The sequence below is a fragment of the Cyclopterus lumpus genome, chromosome 20, assembly GCF_009769545.1.
Source record: "Cyclopterus lumpus isolate fCycLum1 chromosome 20, fCycLum1.pri, whole genome shotgun sequence".
NCBI lineage: Eukaryota > Metazoa > Chordata > Actinopteri > Perciformes > Cyclopteridae > Cyclopterus > Cyclopterus lumpus.
In genome coordinates, this window is record NC_046985.1 from 5,482,817 (window position 1) to 5,510,070 (window position 27,254).

The 27,254-nt window shown below is 49.0% G+C and overlaps 1 protein-coding gene across 1 annotated transcript in view; it reads right to left on the minus strand.

Annotated features, from left to right (window-relative positions):
* Positions 1-377: 377 nt before the first annotated feature.
* Positions 378-27,254, minus strand: part of gli3 (GLI family zinc finger 3) — a 48,215-nt gene continuing 21,338 nt past the window's right edge. Inside the window, exons 4-14 of the mRNA XM_034560716.1 lie at positions 23,257-23,462; positions 20,166-20,327; positions 16,263-16,464; positions 14,644-14,863; positions 13,441-13,554; positions 12,213-12,353; positions 6,113-6,262; positions 5,822-5,986; positions 5,446-5,733; positions 3,950-4,343; positions 378-3,406 (exon numbers count right to left, since the gene is read on the minus strand). Of these exons, the coding sequence (XP_034416607.1) occupies positions 1,059-3,406; positions 3,950-4,343; positions 5,446-5,733; positions 5,822-5,986; positions 6,113-6,262; positions 12,213-12,353; positions 13,441-13,554; positions 14,644-14,863; positions 16,263-16,464; positions 20,166-20,327; positions 23,257-23,462 (4,390 nt within the window). The 3' untranslated portion in view covers positions 378-1,058. The remainder of the gene's footprint in view (positions 3,407-3,949; positions 4,344-5,445; positions 5,734-5,821; positions 5,987-6,112; positions 6,263-12,212; positions 12,354-13,440; positions 13,555-14,643; positions 14,864-16,262; positions 16,465-20,165; positions 20,328-23,256; positions 23,463-27,254) is intronic.

A 27,254-nucleotide genomic window follows, 5' to 3' on the forward strand; every position in this document is an offset into this window, starting at 1 on the left:
ACGCCACTTTACAGCATTTATCGTAATGGGGGGGGGGGGGGGGGGGATTCATTGTGCTGTGGACCACTGCTGGTACTCATATCTACTTATGTCAGCGTACATAAAGCACCAAATGGGACCTTTGATCATCGAGGAGGAAAAAAAAAAAAAGTCCTTTTTTTTTTCATATCGGCTCCAAACATCCGTGCGATCCGACGTTAAAAATAATCAGATTATCACAAACAGAATATAAAAAAACACTGTTATGTACACTTGTGAGTACCTTTCCAGACTAACTGAACCAAGACGTCAAGGGGGACTTGAAGACTCGGGGGGGTGGGTGGGGGGGGGGGAGAGAAAAAACACCACTTGGTAAAACTTGGTAGAAGCACTGGAACATTTACAGATTCACAAAAATAACAGACAAAAACAAAATGACAACAAATGTAAATACGCCACTTATTTTTAAAAAAAAACTATGATGTATAAAGTTATCATCCAGGGCCTGTTAAATCAATTACATAAGTGTGACCTGCTGTGACAAGGATGGATGTGTACCTGTGGGATCCGAAGGGTAGATACTTGGCACGTGGGCTGGTCTATGTACTCATATAGACAGTGTTCGTGTTTAACCTTGAATACATGCATTTTTACCGACAGTGTGTACAGCAAAAACAGTGACAATACAGAGAATACTGTTTTTTTAAGGAAGTGAACTTTTGCTCACCTTCACACAGAAAATACAAACAGAAGAGCTTCCAAAAATAGCCTACATTCCACAAAAGGAATATAACTATTCATCTATACATCATTTTGACACATCCCATGTCTGCGCGGGACGACATTTGTACAAAATAAATGGGTTTGGCAATACTGCCGTATCCACAACACTTTTTTTTTTAAGTACATAATAAAGTTCTCATAATTGCCACTTTGGTCTTAATCTTCACATACACCAGAGTTTTTCTCTTTTTTTGTCTCCCCGTTTTTTTCCCGAAAGGGAGGAGAAAGCAGGGAGATAGAGCGAGAGAGAGAGAGCGAGAGAGAGAGAGAGAGAGAGAGAGAGAGAGAGAGAGCAGCTACTGAATGATAGCGAGGAACTTGCTCTCCTCCGCCAGCGTGGTGAGGAGAGAGCTCATGTCCCCGATCGCCATGTTGTTTACGCCGGGCGCCACGCTGTGGAAGGCCGCGGATGCTCGAGGGGTGGTCAGGCGTGACGAGGTCCTGGACAGACCCTGGAAAATGGAGGGACTCAACACACCTGAGACCAGGCTACCCTGGTCATAGCCATCCTCCAGCATGGCACCAAAGTCCAGACTTACCCCCTCGTCTAGTATACCGGGCACATTGCCATCCATTGTGCTGGTCACCTGGTCCCTGCCAGGGGAGAGGAGGGCGGCCGAGCTCCCGCCGACACTGCCAACCGCTTGGCCCACGGACTCAGCCATGGAGTTGAGCAAGCACTGGTCCTCCAGGACAGGGAACGAGGAGGCCTTGCGATCCAATGGGTCGTAGGGGAGGCAGTCCCCGAAGCCCTGCTCCAAGTACCCGTGGTCTGGGGCCTCCAGCTTCAGCCCAGATACCTGACGTGCGAGGGAGCAGTGGTCCCCACTTCTCTGCAGTTGTTGCTGCTGGTTGAGACCAGCCTGGATCTCACCAGAGGTCTCTGGGTTGAGGTACTGCTGGGTCCTGACCGAGTTCCTGTAACCGTCGGGTGGGCGAGGGACGTGGACCTGCCGGTTGTGATGGAGAGCAGTTCCCTGGGAGAGGCCGGGGAGGACGTCCATAGAGGCCCTGCTGAGGATCAGGTTGTTTCCGATCTGGCACGAGGTGCTACTGTTGTGGTTCTGCTGGAAGTGGCTCTGTTTCGGAGGTCCATTGGAGGCCTGCTGTTTGAAGCCCTGCTGAGGAGGCCCGTTGACAATCTGTGAGAAGTTAGGCCTTCCGAAGGGGTTCGTAGAGATGCTACCTCTCATCTCCATGCAGGAGTTAGGCGGTGTCTCTAGCTTCACCGCGGGGTTAACGCAACACGCACTTTGAGGCTGATTCACCTGCGCACAACTGTTCTGGAAATCAACGGGCACCTGCTGCTGAACCACCATGTTTCCAAATCTGCCAAAAGGCGCAGCTACGGGTCCATGTTCCGCGGCCGACCACCGTCCGCACTGTGTCTGGTGGTTCAGCTCCCTCTCGGGGGACCTGTCAGCACTCCCGGAGCTCACTTCATTCCACTGGATGGGAAGCTTGCTCGGGCTCGTCCTCTCTTCTGTCTGCGGCGGCTGGAGACCGTGGGACCCGGCGAAGCCCATGTTCAACCCCGAAGTCTGGATCTGTTCCATCTCCTCCATCGACGGATGGGAGGTGTCCCTTTGGCTAGAAGCTATTTGGTCCTCAATGTGCATGTAGGAGCCACCGTTCAACTGCACCTGGGAGTGGAGGTACTGCACCAGGTCATCTGGCAGCATGTCCTCATCCTCCAGCAACAGGCCGGCCTCGTCCTCCATGGCCAGGGCTTCTAAGGCCGCGTGTTCGGCGATGCTCGGAGTGTACGGCGAGTGCTGCAGGCCTCTCTGCAGGTTGCCCTCTGAGCGCGTGTAGTTCTGTAGGCTGAAGCTGCGAGTTTCCGGCGTCGAAAGATGAGTCAGAGGTGGAAGAGGGTGGAGGTTGTTAAGGCTGTTGAAGCGTTGCACCGGGGGCAGGCTGCTAATATCACGAGCCTGCGTCCGCACCGGGTCACTGGCCCTGCGGTTCCCATTCAGTGGTCCCTCGCCGGGATACAGGACCCTCCTCCTGTAACCTGCATGTCCCACGTACCCGTTGGTGTACCCGTTGGTGCCGTCACCGCAGCAATGTGGCCTGACTAGAGGCGGCAAAGAGTGGTTGCTCCCACCCTCATCCATCATGGCCATGCGAGTCTTCAAGCTCATGCGCTCCATGTTGGGAAGAGGCGTGGGAGGTGGGCCGCCAGTTGCGGCGGCGTACTTGGCTTTCAGGTGGTAGTGCTGCGCTGGGGTTAAAGTGAGCATCCCCCGTGACCCCACTACTCCTCCCGCACCTCCGCAGCCCCCGCCTGAGAGTATCCCTGCTGTCCCACCTCCGTAATGGCTTGCCTCGCTGGACCGGCGCGAGGCATCGGTGGAGATGGGGTCGTAAGAGTCGGTGGAGCTGAGGTTGTGGAGGCGGCGGTGGTGGCCGGCCGTCATCGTGCCCTCGTTCTGGGAACCCTGGCTGGAGCGCCGACTGGAGAAGCAGGGGGAGATGCCGGAGGAGCGCCGACTGCTGCTCAGGTAGGCTGAACTGGTGGCGCTGCCGCTGCTGTCGCGCCGGTCACGGAGCAAATTGAGCACCGTTAGCTCTGTGCTGCTCAGCTCAGCGTGAGCAGGTGGCTGAGGAGCAGACACCCCCCACTGCCTGCCCAGATAGGATCCTTAGGGAGAAACACAGACGGGGGGGGAGGAAAAAAGGGATGAATAAAGTTTTTTGACAGTAAACAAGGCCAATTACAGGAGGATGAAAGAAGAATGAGAGTAAGTGTAAGTGGGGAGAGAGCCCTCAAACAGATGTTACCAGAGACAACAGGCGGGGATTTGGCCATGAAACACCGTTACATGCTATTTCCTCCGATATGATTTACGGCTCGATATGGTTCCGATACCATTTTCCAGCGGAACAGTACATTTTAAGCATCTGTTTTGCCTGAATGCTTTCGCCCCCCCCCCCCCCCCCCCCCCAAAAAGAGATGGAATTCGGGGATAATTTATTTTCTCAAAGCCCCGATTCGTTTAAATCAGGTGTACAGGTGCTATTTGACTGTGAGAAAAATGGTCACACGAAGCTCAACCGTGTATGGAAACGAGGAGGCTACGGGATGTTGTGAATTTAAGAGCATTCGGAAAAAAAAGGTTCTCATCCCCACTTGGAAAACACATTCAGTAATTCATAAACCAGATGAAACTTAAATAACCCTTACCCTTCCCCAGGATGTTGGGTAGTGTGGAACCTTTCGGGGGCGGTGTAGGGGACAGGGGCCCCAGCCTGGGCAGCACTCCGTTCACCTGCTTCAGCCTCTCCATCTTGATGTGCTCCATCCAGCGCAGGGGGCGGCCGACGCTCCGCCTCGCCTGCAGGGTCAGCATGGCCGCGGTCGCCGTGGAGACCGTGGAGTCCATGATGGGGGCCCGCACACCCACGCACTCCTCCTCCACCTCCTCTTCGATGTCCTCTTGCTCCTCGTCCTCCTCCAGCCCCTCCCCTGGCGAGCGTCCGGCGCTCACAGCAAGCTGGACTCCACTGCAGGGATAGGTGCTGACGGGGGACTGGTCACTGCTGCATGTAGACTGACCGCCAGGGCTTGGCTGAGACGTCTGGGACAGGAAAGACAGGAGGATGATTATGAAGTTCATTTCAGAAAGGAAAATAAAACACACGGTGAAGGTACACACAAACAAATGATACAATGTCATCTTTTTGACGGATACGTTCCCGATGACGATTGGACAATGATCGTAAACGAGTGACGGACCGCTATGAAAGACAACTCGTGTGCTCCTATAATCGTCTTGCTTAATCATGGCCGTTTTGAGCTGGTTGCACGAAAAACCGACAGAATGAACTGCAAGCATTTCTGTTTGGAAATTGTTGCACATTATTGGGGCATGAGTAATGCCTCCCCCAGTGAGCCAGTCCGGAAAAAAAAAAAAAAAAAACACGCCCAAAAGAGAGAAAAGAGAAATCATGTTTTCAGAGGATAGGCGAATAGGATAAAGGCCTCTTGTGAGACCGGCTCGAGCCTAATTAGGTTGTTTACTGAATTTTAGGAACTCTGTTGCAGAGGAATAATGGAATTACTTTTTTTTTGGCACGGAGCGTCAACAGTGCTCAGTATTCACCCTGCTTACTGTTGAATGAAGTTGGCTGCACAGCGGAGCCCTGGGCAGTATCAGGCATACTTTCAGTGCCCTCACAGTCGGGCCCAAAGGGCATGGGCATTGCTCCGAGAGAAAAATGCATTCCCTTCGGTAAATACCACTCTTCAAAGGGGATGGGGACATAGAATAATCTCTTTTATGAATGTGTGGGATGAAGAGAACTTACAATGAGAGCAAATCTGCAGTGTTTTGGGTGAAAGTCAAGCAGTTGTGATGGGATGAGAAAAGACAAGTAAACTATGAGTGAGACGGGAAAAGAATATTTTACAAATACAATGTGAAGGGATACCTATCTCACCTGATTACCCACTGTCCTTAGAAAGGGAAGGAGAGAAATGCCGAAGCAATGGATAGAAAGAAAAAGTTCACTCATTAGAAGAAGTCAGTGTTAAAACGGGCATGCCCCCAATTCAATGTTAAATCCCACAGGAACCTAAATACTAGGCATTTAAACTATGTTAAAGTTAGGAATTAGTAGTTAAAGTATATATATATAAAAAAAAAAAAGAATGATTGTCGGCCTTAAATAAAGTCTTACCATAGGCTTCTCTGTCTTGATGGACTTGACCTGCAGACATTCATCCTGTTTTGAGGTAGCATGGTTGTACTCCCTTTGGTCCGTGTACCCACCCAGAGGCAGTTGCCCTGGCGACCGGCCCTGGCCGTTGCCCCCGTGCTCCCGTTGGGGCGGAGGACGCGGGTAATCCCCGCGCTGTTTCTTGGTGACGTGCGCCTCCGGCCCGTGCACCGTCTTCACGTGCTTGCGCAAGGAGCTGGGATCCGTGTAGCGTTTGGTGCAGCCCGGGATTTTACACACATACGGTTTCTAAGGAGGTGGAAGGAAGACAAGGTGAGCTGCGAACGGCACACAAAAAGGAGCATCATCGTCTGAAATCGGGGGGGTGCGTCCGTACCTCGTTTGAGTGCGTGCGATTCTGATGTTTGGCCCGGTCCGAGGCGTTGGAGAAGGCCTTGTTGCAGCCTTCGTGCTCGCACACGTACGGTTTCTCGCCGGTGTGCGAGCGTAAGTGAGTCTTCAGGTTCTCCAGACGGGAGTAGGCCTTGGCGCAGCCCTCAAACTGCAGGACAGAGAAGAGAGAAGAGGACCCTGAAGCTCCCGTTTGCAGGTTGACATGTAAAACCGCTTTTTTCCCCGATCTGCAAATGAATGTGTAGTAAAAGTGTGCAGGTGGCAGTTTCCTTACTGTGCACTTGTGGGGCTTTTCCCCCGTGTGTCTGCGCATGTGGACCACCAGCATGTATTGGGCCTTGAAGGGCTTCTGCTCTCGGGAACATTCCTCCCACCGACACACAAACTCCTTCTTCTCCCCGTGGATGTGGTCATTGTTGATGTGCTAGAAGAAGAAGAAGAAGAAGAAGAAGGAGAAGAAGAAGAAGAAGAAGAAGAAGAAGAGGAAAGCACTTTAACCAAAAGTGAAAATGTCTATTTTGCCTTTCAATTGATTGGCTTTGTTCAGCTCGAGGAATGTGTTGCTCTGCAGCACGAGAGGCAAATAAAACATTGTATTTCCTCTCCTTTTTTTCCTTCCTTTTCACTCGTTCTCTTTTCCCCGCGCGTCGGTCTGTCGACTCGTGAGTCTCAGTCGCCGATCGTGATTGTTGAAATAAGACCCTGTCACTCCGCTTCACGTCGGGGGGCCCTCGCCCCCTCCGTGACAAGTGCTGACAGTTGTGCTGCCGTGGCAACTTCCAATCTGAGGCTTAGGAGAAGGGGGGGGCGGGAGGTGAGGAGACAGGGCAAGGAATCTGAAATGCAAGTGTTGTCTGTGAGCACCACCTCTCTCTCTCTCGCTCCATCCCCTTCTCACTTCCTCACTAACGATCTTTTAAAACAGGGGTAGTGGTGGAGGAGGTAAAGATGATTTTTTTTTAAAAAGAAAGAAAGAAAGAAATGTCACGCAGACCCTCTGGGGACAATGTCAACATCTGGCTTTCTTTCATAGACAACACTGCCGTGGCCTCTGAAGGGCCTTTCAGGGACCAATTTAAACCGAGGGAGACAGACACAATATCCTGACCAGAGGAAACCGGTATTGTTACATTCCTGAGCAGCGGAGAAGAGTCTTTTTTTTTTTTACCTTCGGGGTGATTGAAGAGGGACGGATGGAAACGGGAGAGACGGGAAGGGAGATAAATAGAGACTTGACTTTGAATGCTCCTAAATGTCTGGGGGAAAACATGCTTTCTTTGAGCTCTTACTCGCGAGATTGTTGAGCTATAAAACATGCAGCACCAAAGCAAATAAAAGCATTCGGGGGCGGTTCCACTGCAGGCATGACACCGCTGTGACAATGGCCTCTTTGTGCCTTCGCTGAGCCCTGCCCACTGGCCAGATCATGACCCCACATATAACCATAACCATGACATCTACCACAAAGAGACCTATTTTTTGTAGTTGTAATCTTTCTTCAAGGCATTCTGTAAGTCTGCCACTACACTCCTTTCCCAGTGGGACTAAAGGGGGGGGGGGGGGGGGGGGGGGGGGGGGGGGGAGGGGGGGGGGGAGTATCGACCAGTGAGTCAGCGCAGTAACAGCAGGGTGCGACAGCGAAAGCGAAGAGTGAAAATTGACATTAATATATCAGCAACGGACCTCCATTATTCTCACTTGACATTTTTTTAATTCTAAAGTGACAAAACAAGACTAATTCCACGGGAAATGATTGGGGACTGGATGACCACAGACGTTAGTGAAGTCCCCCGCCCCCCCCCCCACCCGAAGATTGATCTCCTCCCCACCTCGGCCCTGAGCCTCAGAGAACCTGACTCGTCTTCTCTTTTTCTTCCTCCCTGTGAGGGAATCCCTGTGGCAAGCAATCGGTCTGCCGTGAGCAGCGGTCAATATCCCCCGGCTGAGAGCGATGGGAGGGCGCCGCGGTGTCGGCTGGCACAACACGAGCGCACACACACACACACGGATGGACACACACTCGCACCCTGTTTGTACAAAGGCCGTTGACGGGCGTGATGCATGAGCCTCTGAGCTTGACGGAGAGAGAGGGGAGAGAGGGGGGCCGCCGAGGAACCTAATGGCATGATCTAATGGCAATTCTTATTGAATCAATAATCTCCATGCTGAGCAGACAGGCCCCGTTGGCCGGCTAAATCGACAAACAGGTGCTGATAGCGGCGGCGCGGCAGGTTATTCATCTTCCCCCCCGCCAGCTTATCGGCCAACAACTGTAAAAAAAACGCCACCAAGATGGATTTAGGAGGGAGTCGCGCGACAGGGAGCGGACACAGGGGACACTGAAGCCGCCGGTAACGTATGAGAGGTGCACACACACACACACACACACACACACATACACACACATACAAACACACAGGTGCAGGCACTGTTGTCTTGGTCCAGACCCCCTGCTGTATGGGAGCCAGGCAAAAACATCCATAATCATAAATAGCACTAAATCACACAAAAACACTTTGATACTTGTTTTTATGTTTCTCTAAAAAAAATTTAAAAAAAATCCTCTTGATATAAATTATTTGTGTCCCTCTACGCTCAAACGCATCTCCACACGCATTACTTTAATAGACGGGACCCTATCTGTTTTTTTTGGGTTGTTTTTTTCCTTCCCTATTTCCCGGCGTTTGCCCCACTTCAGCATCCGTCTCCACGTCTCCTTATCGAACTCTCTCCGGGACGCGGCCCTCATGCATTAGAATGCAAGCGTGCATGAAAAGAGGGCCTGTTTACAAGGCAATTTCACTAAGCTGTGGGACCCGCAACACCGTTTAGCTTTATCAAACACCGCCTAATAAATCATATGCTCTTTTGTGATGTCAGTTGCTGAAGTGCTTTGTGTGAAGAGAGAGGGGGAAAGAAAGAAAAAAAAGAGCATGAAAAAGAAGGGAGAGAAGGAGGAGGGAGGAAATAAAGGGGGCGAGGGAATGGAGGAGGGGGGGGGGGGGAATTAAGTGAGCGAAGGTAGGAGGGAGGATGATAGTAAGTGAGTGAGCGAGCAGGGGGCAGGGAGCTAGAATTGGCATGTGTAATTCAGCGCAGTCTTTTCATCTTAGAGTAAGATACTCTTGACAGATAAGGAGGCCTAATCCTTCTCCTGATCAAGAAAAATCTGCATTTTACCAATTAAAAGCCTGCGCCAGCAGCCAGAGGGGGAGGCAGGGGGGGGGGGGGGGAGGTGCCTTCAGACTGCGCCCACGTTTATCTCCCTTTAACACCGGGGAGGCGCACAGCCGCCGCCGCCTCAACGAGGCTGCACACGGGGAGAGCCGGCTCCCCATCGAAGAACAAGGACGTCACAGCGCCACCTATGTAGATGACCTGGAACCTGAAGGGTAAGACTGTGGAGGGTGGGAAAGACCTGATGAGCTGTGGGAACACACACACACAGAGACCAGACCCCCCCCCCCCCCCCCCCCCACAATGGACTAAAGCAGCCTCAGTCTGTTATGCCCACAGGACAGAACCTGAACTCTCACGTTCACACGTTGAAGAAGAAGATGAAGAATGATGAATTATGCTATTTTATTTAGCAAATCCATGTGGTGGGAAAAACTTCACATTCAGCCACACTTTAAAATATATATATATATATATATATATATATATATATATATATATATATATATATATATATATATATATATATTTGCCCCCCCCCTCGACTCTAACTGCAACAAAAAACTGCAAGAGCACAATATGCCTCGCATGATTTCTTTTGCATCACACCTGTACAAGAGCTCCCTTTTATCAGTCGTACATCAATGAGAAAATAAAAGCTTGTTGAACAAGGCCATATTAGGGATTGGAGTGGGTTATGGGAGTGTGGGGTTGGCATCTCCAGCGACAAAAAAAAAATAAAACGAGTGAACAAAGCCCACTTCAAGAGAGACATTAAAGAAGCCACCAAGGCCTTATCTTTAAAAGTACTGCCTTCAAGGGGGAACGAGGGGAGGGAGAGAAAATGAAAGAGAAAGAGAGAGGGAGAGAGAGAGAGAGAGCTGTTCATGCCCAAAAAAGGGGAAGCAAAGGAACGTGGAGCTGAGCGGAGAGAGGGAGATGGAGAGGTATAGAGAGAGTTGAAATGTAACAAATGAAATAAATATACGGCAAACGGAAATTGACACCCGCCTCGCTTTTGCTGACTGGGTAGGCCAGATAAGTGAGCTAAATTGCATAGATCTGATGTTTATCTTATCGGCGTCACCGAGAGCGCCTAAACGCAGACGATAAAGGAACGCCGCGGCGCGTCACGGTGAGAGCACGCTCGAGAGTGTAAAAAACACGCACCGGGAGAGTGCTTTTGAACAAGGTGGAAAAGAGGCGAGGGCGGTGCGGAGGCTTAGTTCTAAAATTAGGCCGACCACAAAGGAGAAAGGGGCGGCGGCGTTACTTTGAATACTTCATAAAAACACGTTTTTTTTTTCATGACGCAGGCTTTCAACACGGCATGTCACCATATTCTAATCATTCAAAAATGAATCTATGTATCAACTTGGTGCAAACAAAGCTGGCCGTTAAATTGGTTCCAACCAAGGAGACTTTTCTTTTCTCATCATGTTTTTTTTTTTCTTCCCCAAAGCCATTTTCAGAAGACGAGTACAAGGGGGAAGGGACGCTCCATTGTTGGGCTATATGGAAATCCCCCCCCAACCCCCAAACCCTTCCCAGTGTGTGAGAAGAGCCACTGTGGTCCAAATACTGTACTTATCCTATTACTGAGGGGAGGGGGGGAGATAAGAGCATTTGCTCGTCCGCTATGCAGAATTAGAGGGCACGGGATTCTGTAGGCGGAGCCTTTTATTGGCATCTCTCTGCATATCTGCGTGTGCATGGAAAATGAGAAATAAAAAAAATCAGAAAGTCAGATGGCTGAAAAAGAGAAAAAAAAATTCTGAGATGGGGGGAAGGAAAACGAATAAGTGTTTTGTTGGTGTCTGTCTCCACGTGAATCAGATAGCGAGTGCAGCGTGGCGAGGTTAAGGCTGGATGGTATGCGAGAGGACGGCCACCTGGTGCGGCTACAGTAAAGGGGGGGGGGGAGGACAAGAGCAAGATTTTTCCTCTATTAAGAAGCCGTCCTCCCCTTCCTCTCCCACCACCCTTAACTCATCCCCGCCCCCTGAAACAGGGGCAAGAAGTTGTCAAGATTCTCCACCTTTGAGTCGAGCCCTTCAAACACGGGAGGCAGCCCATTCCGCACTGAGGATATCAATTATAGATAGGGGTTACCACCGCGGCTGAGGATTGCAATGTCAAGACGGCAAAGAGACAGCTGTGGAGAGCTGAGGATCCTTCTATCAGATGTGTGCTGATGTGTGTTTCATGTGTGTGTGTGTGTGTGTGTGTGTGTGAATACACTCCGGAGTCCCTTGTTCACAGCATCATATTGGTGTATTTCCACCACTTCTCCCAACTTCAGTGTTGCTCTCTCAGTCGGCCGACATGTGAGCGGTTTCACAGGACCGCGAGAGAGCAGCAGAGCTAATAGCGTCAGTGTAAGTAGAGGGGGGAGTGGGAGTGGGAGGGTGGGGGGGGGGACCATAATGTCATTAATATTGAGCTTTGCGCGGGAGTGAGCCATCCATCTGCCGGGCTGTGTGAAAGTTCCGATAACAGGCAGGAGGAAGGCCGGTCCAGTGTTGTACACAAAGCTCACATCCCGACTCTGGGAGGCTTAACCCGGCCAAATCAGTTAGCACCGTTCAGCTGTGAGATGTGCTCTCCAGCTTCTGAGCCCATTACCACCGTCCCTGGATCCAATCAGGAATCCAGCAGCAGTATCAGTCCACGCCTGCAGCTCCGACTCCAGTGCGGCTTTGCTGCCGCGCGGACACACAGACAGGGGTTGTGGCCTGATAGGAGGCATTGTGCACAGCAGCGCAGCTGCGGCTGATGATGCTATAGGATCTCCTGAGCTCGAGGAGAGGAACACTGCAAACACTCTCAAACTCGACGAACTCGACGAACTAAGAGGCCTTGGAGGGTTTTAACATTTTTTTTTTAGAGGAAAGTGTTTTTTTTGGTAAGTTTTCACCTTAAAGTCGACACACCCTCTATTGTGTCTCCTCGTTTCCCTACAAGAAACTCTGTGAGCACTTCTCTCCCCACATGGACGTGAGAAAGTGAACCGCGAAAAAAACATCTGCTAAAAACAGCAGCAAGCGGGCACTCCATTCAAAGCGGGGTCTCGTCGTTCCTAACCCTGACTTTATGTATCGATTCACAGTGTTTCTGGATATTTTAAATCGGAGTTGCGCAGCTTTATGTCGACAATCAAGCGTCCTGTGCCCCTTTTTAACTGCGGCGGCACTCACCTGTACGAGCTGCTCCTGCGTGTCGAACTCGCGGCAACAGTTCTCCCAGTGGCAGTTTGTCTCGTACACCACCTCAGGCTCCTGTTTGCTCTCATCCTTGTCCCCTTCCTCTTTCACCAGGGTCATCCCATCCGGATGGTCCTGAGGAACCACAGTGGAAGAACAACGATGTGAAAATGTGCGTAAATAAATGTCGACTTCGTGCCAACGCAAAAAAAAACAAAAAACATGAACAATGATTATTAATACTAAGTAATGAAACAATGTTTTTTATAAATAAAAAAAGTAGGATACAATTCTAAAATGAGATATAAAAGGTATAATACAAAAATAATTGTATAGAGAATAAACTCTACAGGGACTGCCTCCCTCTCCCCAACATCAGTCTATCCAAATCCTTCCTTTAAGTAATGTTTTACGGCCCTGCTGGTTTACATCTGAGGCCCAGACAGAAATGATTTGGCCACATGTCTCAGCGCCCCTGTGAGTCCGGCCTTGTTCGGCTGCCCGGGAGAGAAAAGTGTGCAGAGCGGAAATGTAGCGCTGAAAGCCGCGCTCTGTATTTGGGGGTTTGTTATACGACAGGACCGGGCCGAGCGTTTGAGGAACCTAACCCCCTCTTCCTGCTGTAGGTTGCTCTATTAGCCCGGACATATTTCACTGTCACAGGTTTGCAGGCTGAGCGGCGCGGCGAGGTTGGTGGGGGTGAAAACAGAGAGAGAGAGAGAGTCTGGGGCTTTCCACCACACACACACACACACACACACACACACACACACACACACACACCTCAGGCTGAATCGGCTGCCGACCCGTATATCGACTCTAATAAGGTTTTCTCCTGCAGATGCAAACAAGCTTGCTGTTATCACATTTTCTCTTTCCAGCCACTTAAAAACATTTTTTTTTATTTTTTATTAAACAAAAGCAACAAAAAAAACAAAAAAAACAATTTCCTTCTCGTCTCCCTGAAGATCAATGAATTGTTTCGCTTTCGGGAAACAGCGACTGATAAGAGCCGGGTGGGAAACAGCCAGACGCAGGTAAATAAATACAAACTGCTCGTCTATTGTCGCGGCCGCTTTGGCACGTGACCCGTCAATGACGTGGGCTTCCTTATTCTAGTGGAGAAAATCTAAAAAAATACGAGTGAATTCTGGGATTTTACCAAAGCAGTTTGCACAGTGTGATAGCTGAAACGATGCATTTGACCCTCGATGACCCTCACCTGCACGCTCACGGCGCCCGGGCTCGGCAACTCCTCCTCGGGTTTAATTTTGGAGCGTTTGTGGTGCATCGGGTCGCCCGTGCTGCTCACTGCAGATTCACTCGTCGGTTTGGTCTGTGGGAAACGGGGAACATTTTCATCTGATTTTTTCGAGCTCTCTCTGATTTAAACGCCACACGACTTCATACTATTCTTGTTATTCTCTATAAAATCATTAAAAATGCATGCGATGCTTACAAGTCAATCAGTCATTTACTTAATCAAGAAGGAGGAAAAACAACCGCGCTTGAACCATAATGATTTCCGTATCAGTCCCAGACGAGAGCTTTAACGGTGCGGATGAAAAACGACGCAATTCACTGGATCCCATTAGCTCCTCTAATCACAGCAATTAAAACAAACTCTTGGACCGATTCAATGAACCGACGCATGACCTGGCTTTGGCCTTGGCTTAAATTCACCCTTGGGGGTGGAATTCTTGTTGCACACATAGCTCACAAGAATAAAAAGAATAAACAAGTTTGTTTTTGAAAACGTGAACTCCAACCGATGCCGCTGTGTTTTTTTCTCTCCACAGGGCTCTCAGGAGTTGGAGTGACCCTGTCGGTCCCTGAGACGTGTAACCATCTCCGCAGAAACAAATGAGATATGGACGTGGCCTCCAAAGCAATATTCTGTTCATTCAAGAGAAGGAAAAAGGCAATTTTGGTGTGCCCGATTGGGACGAGGCCTCATTCTCGATGACACCGGATTCGAGGGATGGGGAAACAGCGGGGAGGACGAGGTAATAAACAGTGAATATTTACTTGAAATGTGGGCCCGCACATAGAGTAAGGGCCGAGGATGGAGAGGAAAAAGCCCCTTTGGATCCATCCATCCATGTCAATATTGCCTCTCTCTATCCTTGTTCTCTCTCTAGTGATTAATGGAGTCAGCGGTGGGATTCTATGCTAACAAGCCCCTTGTTGTTTGCTGCAGGCACGTTCAGTGCCGAGCTCGCAGTCTAAAATCAAGAGACAACACAAGTAGGAGGAAACTCCCAGGAGATGAGCTCGTGGACGGGGGGGTGGAGGCGGAGACGGAGGAGGGGAGGGGCTGCCTGTACCACGTTAGCTGCGTGTCTCTTAGATGCGGCTGGCATGCGACGCCGCTATCTATTACCTGTGATGATGAATCGCACAGGCGCCCGCCGCCCGCTCTCACCTGTGAGGAGTCGTTGGAGAGGGCTGAGCGCTCGCTGGCGCTGAGCCCAGAGGGGGGGATGCCAGGCACGGACCTCTGGGTGGCGTAGGCCGGCGACGGGTGGATGAGCGGCGGGCTGTGGCCAAAGGCAGAGCCCACGAGGCCCGGTTGACGGCCAATCAGCTGCTGGTGCACGTGCAAAGCCACCGGGGTCGGAGGGTAGGCGAAGCTTAACGCCGGGCTGGAAGAGAGCAGGAAGGTACAAATAATCATAAGATTAAACTTCACTGAAACATCAGTTGCAAAGGCACAAAAAAAGGGGGGTGGGGGAGAGAGAGACAGTGAATAACTGGATTGTTCTGGATAGCTTCTCCTCCCTGAGGACAATCTGACAGGAGACGGTGTGGTAATGCTGGAACCACGGGCCTGCCGGCAAATCCCTGCCAATGAATGTTGGGCTTGTTAACACACAGTGAATTATCATGTGGTCTGTGTAAGGCAGTATGTCATTCTTCCACTGGGCAAAACGATACAGACGATAAACAAATCCCCAGTGTGTCGTACAGCAATGTAAATAAAGCCGAATTGGTACCCTGTCCCCTCAACCTGAGCAAACTTTGTTTTATCTTAATAAAAAAAATAGAATAAAATTAAAGAATCCCAGAAGCCCCCCCCGCACCTCCCCCGGGTTTCCGCGTAAACCCCATGTGGACCGCCGGATGAACACGGAGCCGTGCGGCTCGACCGCAGCGGGCCTCCATTCATCCTGCGCTCCCGACGCCTCCGACCCATACGTCTGCTGATCTTATTACGAAGCCGAGTGGAAATCAATGGGCCGAGACGCATTTGGGGGCCCACGCGCTTGTCATATCACTCATCAGTCTGTTGGCTCCGGCTATTTGGGTCCTGTCACCGGGACAGTGGCCCGAGCCGGCTCGCGTGATTGATCAGGCTGCGCTTACAGATCGCTGATCAATGGCTGTGGGTGGGGGCGATGGACCTTTTCCTTTCCCCTTTTTTCATTTCTTCCTCTTCTTCTATTCTCTTGCTTCCCTGTGCGCACGCTCTCTCCTCTTGATGCATGTGATGTTTCCACGAGGTGTACCGGATGACTGACACGAGCCGCCGGGGAGGGCCGGCCCGACCGACCGGCTGGCTGGGAGACCCGTCACCCACACAGGGGTTTGACACGGATGCCCCACCCACACGCTTTCTTTCTCTGGCGCCCAGTCGATTGTAACTGCAGTGATATCGTGGCGCCGGAACACAGATCGATGATATTAGAAAAATCATTCAGCCGCGGTTCGCTTTATCATCAGCCCATTTTAGTCCCTGAATGACCACCTTGAGGGAAACTCAGTCAATCAAAGCTCCCGCAAGACATCCTGACAGCACAAGTTAGTTTTTATAACTTACCAAGAGACGCTCAATGGATTTACAAAATAAATATTTTAAAATCACGGCGGAAAAATCCTGCCGGAGAAACTGAATCCTACAATTCCCAAAATGCAACTTGAAAGAGATTTTTTAATGCACCTCCCTACTTCTTAAAACTCACTTTTCTCTGTTAAATTCACATCCCAAGCCCAATCCGAGATAAATAATACGTGAATTGATTCATGCAGATCCCAGTCCACTACCTGATGGCTCCAGCAGAGAGGTGGCCGTAGGAGCCGCTGGTGGAGGAGCTGGAGCGAGAGTTGTTGAGCATGGTGACCAGGGAGTTGGGCGAGTTTCGGATCATGGTCTGCAGGTCGAAGCTGTGCTCGGAGAGGGGCGAGATGGGCAGCGGGCGCTTCCTGCTGGGCCTCGATGGCAGCCTGGGGCTCGAGAAACGGGAGTCTGCGTGATGAGGAGAGAGAAGGAGGAGATCGGGGTGAGAGATGGAGGCTAAAATGATCTTTTAAAACTGTAATTCAAACTGTACCTGCTAAAGAGCATCAGCTAAAATTCATACAAATGAGTTACAGATGGAGAAAAAAAAGGGAGCGTTGACGTGATTTCTGTTTAACTTCATCCAAACTCTAACCTAATCTAAAACCCTAACAGATGACATTTTTGTCAATCATCAGACAAAGGGCTTATCCGACTGAGTGTTCGGCTGTCACTTGATGCACTGCTTGCATTTCATCCATGAGAAAACATGCCTTTTATGTTGGAGAAATGCTCTGACTGTGTATGGTAATATTTAATCAAGTCCAATTTGACTCGTTATTCAAATGCAATCAGTGTTGACTGGAAATACTGAAGAAAAGGGTTGAAAAGGTAAAAGGCGGAAACCGGCGCAACCCATTCTCTGTGTGCACGTACAATGAGCCACGGGGAGAGATTAAAACATGACTTTTGTTGTCTTTTCACATGGAGATGTCACAAACAAGACAAGGGGAAAACAGAGGGAGACGGATGGGGGGGGGGGGGTTAGGGGGGCTGAGGGGATGTCGCGCTTTGTGCATGAACTGACACAATGACTTTGTGACTCAAGACTCGCAAATAAAACATTTTGAGTTATTTCATAAAGGCAAACAAAACCAGCTTACACAGCCCCGATAACCCCCACCCCCTCCCCCCCTCCCCTCCATATTTACGTCCCCCACAATCCATCCATCTCCCAAAACGTAAAATGCTCCATCTCTCGTTTGACACATCCAACGATTACAGAACGCTCCATTCACATGGTAATCAGAGAGTGTGTGTGTGTGTGTGTGTGTGTGTGTGTGTGTGTGTGGACGCCTCGGTGGCGGTGTTCTGGCATACGGAGGCCTGAGCTTCCACCAGCCGCGTGAAGCTGTATGGAGAGCAACGCCCCCTTTACATTGTCATTGTATGGAAAAAGCTGTCTTTTTGTATGCCTTGGAGAAGGGGGTGTTGGAGAAGGGGAGGGGGGGGGGGGGGGGGGGGGCACACGTACATGCACGTACAAATCCCCGAGCGCACACAATTGCTAAACACAATGTCGTGTGTCATGTGACGCTCCTCGCCGCGTCTGATTTCCCACTACTTCATTCAGTTTGAACCAAAATATATAATCCTGCACGTTTAAAAGATCCTTTTTCTCCTGGTTTGGACCACATTTGATTCGTCTGACACTTTTTAAACAAGCCGAATTCTCCTAATTCACCACGAGTGAGATGGATGGGGGGGGGGGGGGGTGTAGCAGGGGCCAGCGTGCCACCACTGCAAAGCCTCATGGGAGTGGTGTTTATTAATGCACAGCCCAAATGATAAATCGTCCGACCGTGGAGACGGAGAGAGGAGCAGGACTGTCCCTCTAATTTCCTCTTGATTTATGGACGACGGCTGGTTACGCGCCGCGCCATTAATTCTTGTGGCCAGGGAGGGTTCAGACACGGCGGACGGCCGGCGTTGGAACCAAAAAACTGAGGGGTTGAATTCGTGGGGCCACCAGAGAGGGACTCCATCACAGGGGAGGAATGAAGTGTGAATATAAAGGCCGTACAGATTTCTTCTCTTTTTTTTTTTTGCAATAAAAAAAAACTTTTGAAGGAAATATGACAGCAAATCCTATTTCTCTACCCTCTAAAGATTATATGTCACGTTTCGCTCGTGGAAGCGTTTTAGTAAAATCTTTTGACGAACAGATGCATTTATTTGACATCCTACTCGTATTACAGCAAAAAAAAATGTAATCGAATCATTAACTACAAAGAAATGGTGCGTTTGTATCAAACGAGACTTCCCAGTGTTTCAAAACGTTACTAAAAGTGAAACTATTAATAAGAAAAAAACACCATATCAGCAGACGAAATTAAAATGAACTAATACAGACTTTAGAAACGAGATCTATGAGAGCCATGGCACTAATTAGGCACATAGACAATGGCCCATTAAAGCACAAATAGGCAGGACAGGCCCATTGTTTCATTAGCACAACTCTCTCCGAAGGTAATTACACTGAAATAGACTAAAATAGCCGCAGTAACATAGTAGCCCAGATTATTAGCGAAAGCCTCTTGATTGACTCTCTTCTTTGTATCTTTTTTTTCCTTCTTCCTGAAATCCAACAAAGCTTTAAAGTGTTAATTTTCCAGGCGTTGGAACACACATTGTTGAAACATGATGAGTTATTACCAGCAATGATCACAAGCGGGTTTTTTTTTCTTTCTTTCAAAAGTGAGGAGCATCACATCTCCACTTAAATGTGGCCCTAATTGTTTTGTTTCAGTCTATTAATCTTAAAGAGTGACACAGAAGAAAGGATTTCACCAGTGATGAATGGCGGGACATTCCAATTCCCACTTAATAGCAATTAATTTTCTGATACCCCGCACAAGTTTGGCTAGTTTTAATTAGTTTGTTCTGAGGAATGGGGGAACTTCACCCCGGATTTCCATGAAAGCGGCGCCCGCCTGACTAAATACATTCTCATCAAAGGGAGCGGGGTCGGGCTGTCTGACCTTTCAAAGATTCACTGTGCGTTTAATTTCCTATTTACACTTTAAAATAACTCATTAGCATAAGTCCTGTGCCCAACACATTAAGACAAAAGCTCATTTAAATCATGTCAAAGTAAAAAGTTGCAGGTCCGGCCCCCGCCGCGGTTGAGCTGCAGCTCGATCTATATATAGCTCAAGAGAGGTGCATTGTGAAGGTTCATTTTAGAGGTTCAATTCCCACTGGGGCCACCAGTGCTATCATGGGCAGGTATGGGGCGACTGTGGGTCAGTGGTTAGCAGGTCCGTCTTTCAATCAGGGGGTTGGCGGTTCAATCCTCGCCCTAGTCGATGTGTCCTTGAGCAAGACTCTTAACCCTGTAGCTGTGTCTACGGTGTATGAATGTAAGTCGCTTTGGACAAAAGCGTCAGCTAAATGACATGTAATGTAATGTAATGCAATGGTATCTTAGAGGTCTAATCCCTGTGGTCGGTGTCTTCACCTGCTGGCCTACATTCCTCTTTTAATGTGTTACTTAAAACTACATTTCAATGCTGTGATTTAAATGCTTCTGAATTTAATCTGATTTATAAACCTGGGCTGCAAGAAAATTGGTTGATCCGCGTAAAACAATGCTTCATGGAATAAATCATTTTTTTTTTTTTTTTTTACCAAATGCTGATTAAAAACAAAACGTATCTCCAAATTTGGTGAACTTGATTTTGTAATTTTTTATTTTTTTTTTTACTTCCGATAAATAAACCATTTGACATTTTAAATATGCATCGTCACAAAGCTGAAAACAGGGCGTTTTTTTTTATTACTATAGCACATGAACGGTTAAGAATTTTGAGGTTTTCACATCACAACGACGATATGCGAAAACTGGTCTTTAAAAAATAAACAATATGAAGGATATTAGTTTAGTAAAGAACTGATATATATATATATATATATATATATATATATATATATATATATATATATATATATATAAACCATCATTGAGTTTACGCTCCCATGATCTGTAAATGCCACACTCACACACCTCTGACCCTGGATCAGTTGGACCTCATATCATCTCATAGTACCGTACATGTGACTATTGGTCCTGGATGGGAACTCCTGAGTAGAAAAGGGCTGGAACTTACTTTCCATCGCCTGCAGGTATTCCATGTGCAGGGCGGTGGCGCTGCTCACGCCGGCCGTGGACGCCACGGACGGGAGCAGGTCGGTGGCGTACGGGCTCCGGTGGCCCGCCAGCAGAGCCATCTGGTGGTAGTACTCGGCTGTGGTCAGACCTGTGTGAGGGGCTGGAGCATTAGAACGACCGGGTCAGCGAAAGAGGAAACAAGGAAACCAAAAAAGACGAGGAGGGAGGGGGGGGGGGGTATTTGAAGAAGAGGGAGGAGGGGAAGAACAATAAGAAGGAACGAGGTAGCGAGGGAGAAAACACGACAAGGAAGGTACAAAAACAAACAAACAACAACCTGCGGTTTCGTTTACATTAGATGATTATCAGCTCATGCAGAACAGTAATGAGCACATTAGCAACCGCATCAAGTGTGAGCGAAACAGCTGCACGGGGAGCATCACCTGCAGTGGAGAGCCTCACTGGGGATTACCGGATGCTCGCTCACAGATTACAGTGAGTGTGCATTAGTGTTTGATTGATGCACAGCACAACGCAGCGTCTAACAATACAGTTCTTTAACAGCCCTTTCTCTTCTTGCTGTTTCTTGATCACTTTGATGAGAGCGAGAGTGTGTGTGTGTGTGTGTGTGTGGTAAGGGTATGTGGCCTGACACATCGTTTGCCAGAGATGCTGCTTGTGTGTTGCACACATCGTGGGCCTGCAGTCTGCAGATATGCAACCTGCTCCCTTAAAAACAAAAGGCCTAAATCTGCCCCGACGTGTAAAAAAAGATACAGCGAACGATTCTGCCTCCACTTCACTTCCCCTCCGTTTCCTCTCTATTCCAAGTTAAAGAGTGCTGTAAGTCCTTGAACCAGATCCTAAAAATAAACATCTGGTGGTGGGCTTCCTTATGCAAATATTCTAAGAAAGAGAGAGGGAAAAGACTAACACTGTGGGGTTTTTTGGGATGCAAATATGGAATCGGTTCAGACCTACGATAGTGCTTCAACTGAAGAAATGAGGAGGAAATAAAGAAAGAAAGACTGTATGAGGAGATTTTCTCTTAAGACTGGCCTGTATGCCTGCAAAATGCATCCCTGATTGGTGGAATGAATGTAAGAGGAAAAAAAAAATCTAAATTAATTCGATCTGGGTATTATGTCTTCAGTGGAAGGGGGGAGTTTCTTAATTGTCTGTGCTGTTCCGCCTTAGCTTTGCTTTTGCATTCAACCATAATATGGCCCATTCAGTATCCAACACGCAGAGAAAAGGGGCTTTGCAGAATTCCTAAATCAGAAATGTTGGCATCCGAGATCGATCCTGGGGGCAAAAAGGGGGTGGGTGGGTGGGTGGGGGGGGGGGTGGTGCAGGCTGTCAGTGTGGCACTCGGGCAGTGACGTGCCTCAGGTCCCGGTGAGCCACCGGGTGCTCCTTCAGCATTACAATAGGATCAGGGCGAGCTTACCTCTGAACCCCGTCTCACATAGAAGAAGAGAGTAGAAGTAGTGTGTGAGGGAGGAGCACCGCGCGGAAAGAAAAAAAAAGATGTGTGAAAGCAAATGTGTGGCGGCGAGAGGGTGGCACTAAATCCCACCCACTTCAAATCTCCATTAGATTCTGTTAATTAATTCATCATTATTCAAATGTGTGTTTTGGTTGTTGGGGGGGGGGAGAAAAAAAAAATAGCATCTTGAAGAAGGAGGCTCCCTGCGAGCGTGGTGATATACCAACAACACAAAGGCTGATGGCTTAATTAAGCACTGCGTTGATTAAAGGAGTAATTAGGTGCCTCGTTCACAATTCTCAGCGTTATGAGCTGAAAAGGGAGATCGTGTGGTGGGTCGGAGGAGCTATTTTGGAGACTGGTGCGCTTTATGTTGCGCTGATGGAAGAGGACACACTTGAGGATACACTTCCTGTTGGGAGTGCAGGAGAGTAGGAGGTTGAGTGAGACTCTTGGCCCTCACTTAAGACACAGCTTTTAACAGACCTGGAGGAGATGAGGCCGAGTGCGTGGAGGACGTTGCCCCGTGCGCTTCGACACAAGGTGGGGAGCTAAAGTGTCTCACTGAAGGGCCGCGATAGGTCGTCAGGGCATTTCAAGAGCTTTAAGGTGAATGCATATTTGCTAAATACACTTATTAATACATTTACTTTTTATGGTTTGGTCATTTGCTGCACCTCTGGCTGGTACCCCTTTGTTTTGCATAATCTTAAAAAATAAATACAAATATTTATTCTTGTTTATTCTGTAATTATTTGTTTTTTTAATTGACAACTGAATGTCTATAACATTTCTAAGCAAATATGTGTTTTATTTCTTAATATATGACCAAATCAGTTCCTCTTATTTTAGCACTACTAATTACTAAAAGCACAGCATTTAAATGTACCGATACCCCCCCCCCCCCCCACCCCATCAACTTACTAAGTGTGAGTTCGTCTTTTTAATATATTATTTTAAATCATGATTTTGAAAACAAAAGTTTCAATCTAACTGCTTCTGGGGGTCCACATTAATTGATTTCCCAGTCCAAACCCATCGTGAGATCTTAGGCAACAAATGCTCCCCGTAGGACACACAACACCACACCACACCACACCACACAACACCCCCCCCCCCCCCCCCCCCCCTCCACAAACCCTGAACTTGAATCTGCCCCTCCCTCGGGGTGAGCTCTGTAACTGTACGTGACCCCGCCGCTCACTGATGCATCCTCCAGAGGTCTCTGACACGACTCACAGATCAAAAGGATTAGCCTCCCTCCAACCTGCACCCCCGCCCCCTCCCCCCACCCACACGGTTTCGCGCCGCACTCATAATACTCCCATCCACCTCCTGCCTCGCTCAGATAACATCTCAGCAACCCCTGGGTCTTAATAGAGATGGATCTAGTTGCCTCTCACCTGACCTCTCCTGATCTCAAACAGGAATTAAACTAAGACTCCAGATTCCCGCTAATGGCAATCAAACCTCACTGATCAATTTCAGCAAATCATTTCTAAGGGTCTTCTGAGGCTTTGTCGCCCCCTTTTCTGTTTGTGTGTGTGTGTGTGTGTGTGTGTCATGCTTTGTGCGCCGGTGTGCGTTTCACTTTATTCACCATCTGCGGGGCTGAGGCCCCGGGTGGCCGACAGAACGGAGATGGAGGGGCTGCTGTGGAGCGAGCGGATGTAGTCCATGTACGGGTTGATGTAAGGGTGCGGAGGGTGAAAGGGCGACTCCGCCCCCACAGAGGGGTTCCTCTGGGGCGAGATCCGGATGAGGGAGATGTCGGAGAAAGCCGGACTGCCCGCCAACCCGGGAGGCCTGCGGAGACACACAAAGAAGAAACACACGGAAGGAACATGAATGCATATTTTAACTGTGCGGCAAACTCTAAATAGAACTTTTTTCACACACGTTTACTGAGGGAGGAATAGGACTCATATTTGGACATTTAAAAGCGTGCGGCTCTCAGTTTAAGTCTGATTGAGGCTAATCACGACACCACGCGTGAAACAATAGGATCGTTTGTTTTGATGGAGCTGTCGTGTCACCAACATCGTGTCGACAAAACATGGATAATCCAGTCTCCCCCCCACCCCGTCCAGATTGCACTGCCGCGGCTGGACCGGCAGAGGCAAGGCCAGACGAATGGACCGTGACACTATCTCTCTGCCTCCATCTGCAAGGCAGAGAGGAGAGCGCTGCATTCCAAACTGCTCCCTACGCAGACATTTCCTCAGATCAAAGGCAGCTTTTCACCACTGTGTTTTAATCAGAGGGAAAACGTCAGACCCGAGCTCACCGCCGGCCAGCGCCGGACAGGCAACGCTACGCCACTTTACTCACTTTTTGAGCGAGAGCCGGGTGACGCGATGTTGTACAAAAGAAAAACAGCTCCTTCGGCGGGTCTCGCACAAGACGCGCAATCTTTTTTCTTTAATGTAGAGAACACAGGCGGTATCATTCGGCCTTTAATGTTTAAAGTTGAGAAGAATCAAGACAAAACTTCTTCGGAGCCAAGTTTGAGATTAACTAATTTCTCTCCCTTCTTATAATTGGCTGGGAGGGCGAGGGAACTTTTATAATGATGGCCTTCACCACAAAGGCCTTCCCCTGAGGATGTGGAGAAATCCACATATCAGCCAGACATTAACAGGCTAAGAGATTAGACTGAATTAGCCCCTCCACTTCTCTGTGGCTCCCCAGTGGACCGGTCTACTGTGACAAAAGACCCCAGGAGAAGGAGAGGATGAGCGAAGCAAGACAAAGTGGGGGTTTTACGAAGGAGAGGTGAGGAGAAAATGGGAAAGGGTGGGAAAAGACGGGAGGAAAAAAAAGGGGGAAGAAAGAGTGCGAGACCTGTCCCGGAGTTTGTCTCAACGTGACCTTGAGCAAGGCCAAGGGAGCGGAACAGCCCAATTACAACCTCCGCCCCGTCCCCTGATCCCCTACCAGCCCCTCCGCCCCTCCACTTCACAGCCATCCTAATGAAAGAGCTCAGGCCAGGGCAAATAATGAGCTCAGAGGAGCGGAAGCAACACACACAGACACACACACACACACACACACGAGGACACACACGTGTGTGTGTGTGTGTGTGTGTGTGTACGCAGGCATTCACACATACAAACGGTGTCTTCTGTAATGAGCCCAAAGGGGCGACGGGATGAGTTTTTTAAAGGCTTTCACGAGTGTGTGACAAGATGTGTCTCAGTGATGCTGAAGCAGGTGTTCAGTGGAGACGAGGAGGAGACGTCTCACTGTTAAAGTGTGCAAAGGTGACTTCTTTCTCCACGTACACCCGTCAGAAGATTCACGGGAGATTGTTTTTACGTGCACGCTCAGGGCAACATATGCACAGGTGTGTTCATGACGAGCGATTCATGATGTGCCCACACGCCACCATTTACACGCCTCCTTTGCACAGATCAACAACACAGCTGCGGAGCGACGCTCCCTTTGATGCCACATGGCCGACCATGCATCACACACACACACACACATGTGCACATGCAGCACACACAAAAAAACACGCTTCATCAATGATGGCGCCAGAGAAATGTCAAATAAAAAACAGATTTAAGTTTTATTCACATCCTGCACTTGACATTTTTACACACAAGTCAGTGGAATACTTTTAAAACCCTGAAAATGTGTTTAATGGCAAGGTATATGAGACAACGTGTCCCTGAAATGGCGGCATGTGACGCTTGAGACGTTTTTTAATGTAGAAACAAGACTCCAGAAGGGATGGTAGAAAGACTTCGTTCCGTTTCTCCCCCACCCCCCCGTCTGGCCTTCCACATGACTTTTTGAGGGGAGCCAGACACCCACTCTGGCTGCCATGACACTGATTAACCCTGCCATGCGTTGGCTGCATCTCCCCTACGCTGACCCTGGCGAAATGCCTCCGCTCGGCTTGTTTTTCCAATTAACTTTAGCGAGTAAGAGCAGAGGCCCTACTGGAAGAACAAGAGAGCACACGTGTTGATTGGTGGGAAGACGGTGGAACGGAGAGAGTTTTTCCGGCCTGGGAAAAAAAGGAAAAGGTGTGGAGAGAGGAAACGAGGGAGGGCTTGCCGAGAGGGAGGAAGACAGTTTGAGCGGGAACAGTAGTCACGGAGGAGGAGGAGGAGGAGGAGGAGGAGGAGGAGGAGGAGGAGGAGGAGGAGGAGGAGGAGGAGGAGGAGGAGGAGGAGGAGGGGAGCGTGTGAAGATATGGACTATGAATTGGGAAGGAAGGGCGGACAGAGAGGACTTAGGAGAAAGAGAGGGATAGGAAAAGAGGTCTCCGGGGGAGCGGAGCCAGGTGTGAGGGGATTTGAGTGGGACAGCAGAGAGATGGATGGTTTCGGGGGGGGGGGGGGGGGAAGAAGAGAGCGTCCGATCCTCGGCGCTCAGCTGCTCTCTGCAGGGCCGTGATCGTCTCAGCATCTGCCAGTGAGCATTAATCAACATGACGAAAGGAAGTAATCTGGCGGCGTGTGTGCAGGAATGTTTCGCCCCGTGTGTGCGCGCGCACCGCCGAGTAGGTGTGCGCGCGCACACACGTGGCGTCTTAGTTACACCTGATTTAAGATTTACATCAAAGCCGTACCGCGGGCTTCTTCTCCGCCTCACCAGAGAAAGAAGAAGAAAAAAGAAGAAAAAAGAAGAAAACTTCTGCTTCACTCCTCTACTTCATAATTCCTATTAACCCTCAAAGAAGACAAACGGGGCACAAGGAAATACTGAGCTGCTGACATATGGAAGCCATTTCCTTCCACGTGGCCTCGCTTAAAAAAGCAGCCAGCGCCTCTTTAGGATATCGCATGTTTACACGAGGGCGGTCTGTCGTCTTATTGCACCGGATGAATACACACTTGCCAAATGCAAATATGTCTCCAGAAGATTTTTGAGGTTTTTATGGGCCGTCGTGTAAACAGGCCTTGAATCTTTGTTTGGGACAAGGTTGTATCCACACTAACACTTCTTTTGGGGTTGAGAGCTGCAGCCGAAGCTTGATGACTTCCCCCTTCGGACAGAAGGTATCATTGTGGCGCAGCAGTCAGACCTCGTGGTATTGACACAGCGGGCCAAAATAAAATATATACTTTTTATTATCTCGGGCATGAAATGGTTGCGCATGAAATGGGAATCGAAACTCGTGCTTCGCAGAAGGGAACAGGAAATTGGTGAGTCTAAATCCAATAATCCAGCGACTGTGCATGTTCATAGACCGACAGTTTTTTTTTAAATTTTTCTTTCACAAACAGCTGCTGGAGTGGTCCAAGGCGGAGATTTGACAAAAAGTAAAAACAGCTTGAGAAGTCACAACACTGACCACGTCCAATTTGAGGAAAAATACAGCTATTAATAATCACCAAGACGACTGCGAAGGGTAAATATTTCCAATATCTTTACGCACGAACTCTGCGAAAGGAAAGCGATAGGTTTTCATTTCTGGAAACAGTCACATCGCACCTACTAATAGTAGAAATACTCATTACTTTGTCTTGGTCACATGTGTGTACAACCACCAGGTAAACACAGTACATGTATATGAAATAGGAGGCATGAATATTGTCACTATAGATGCTATTAAATGCTTTAACCGTTGGTTTTTATCTTGGT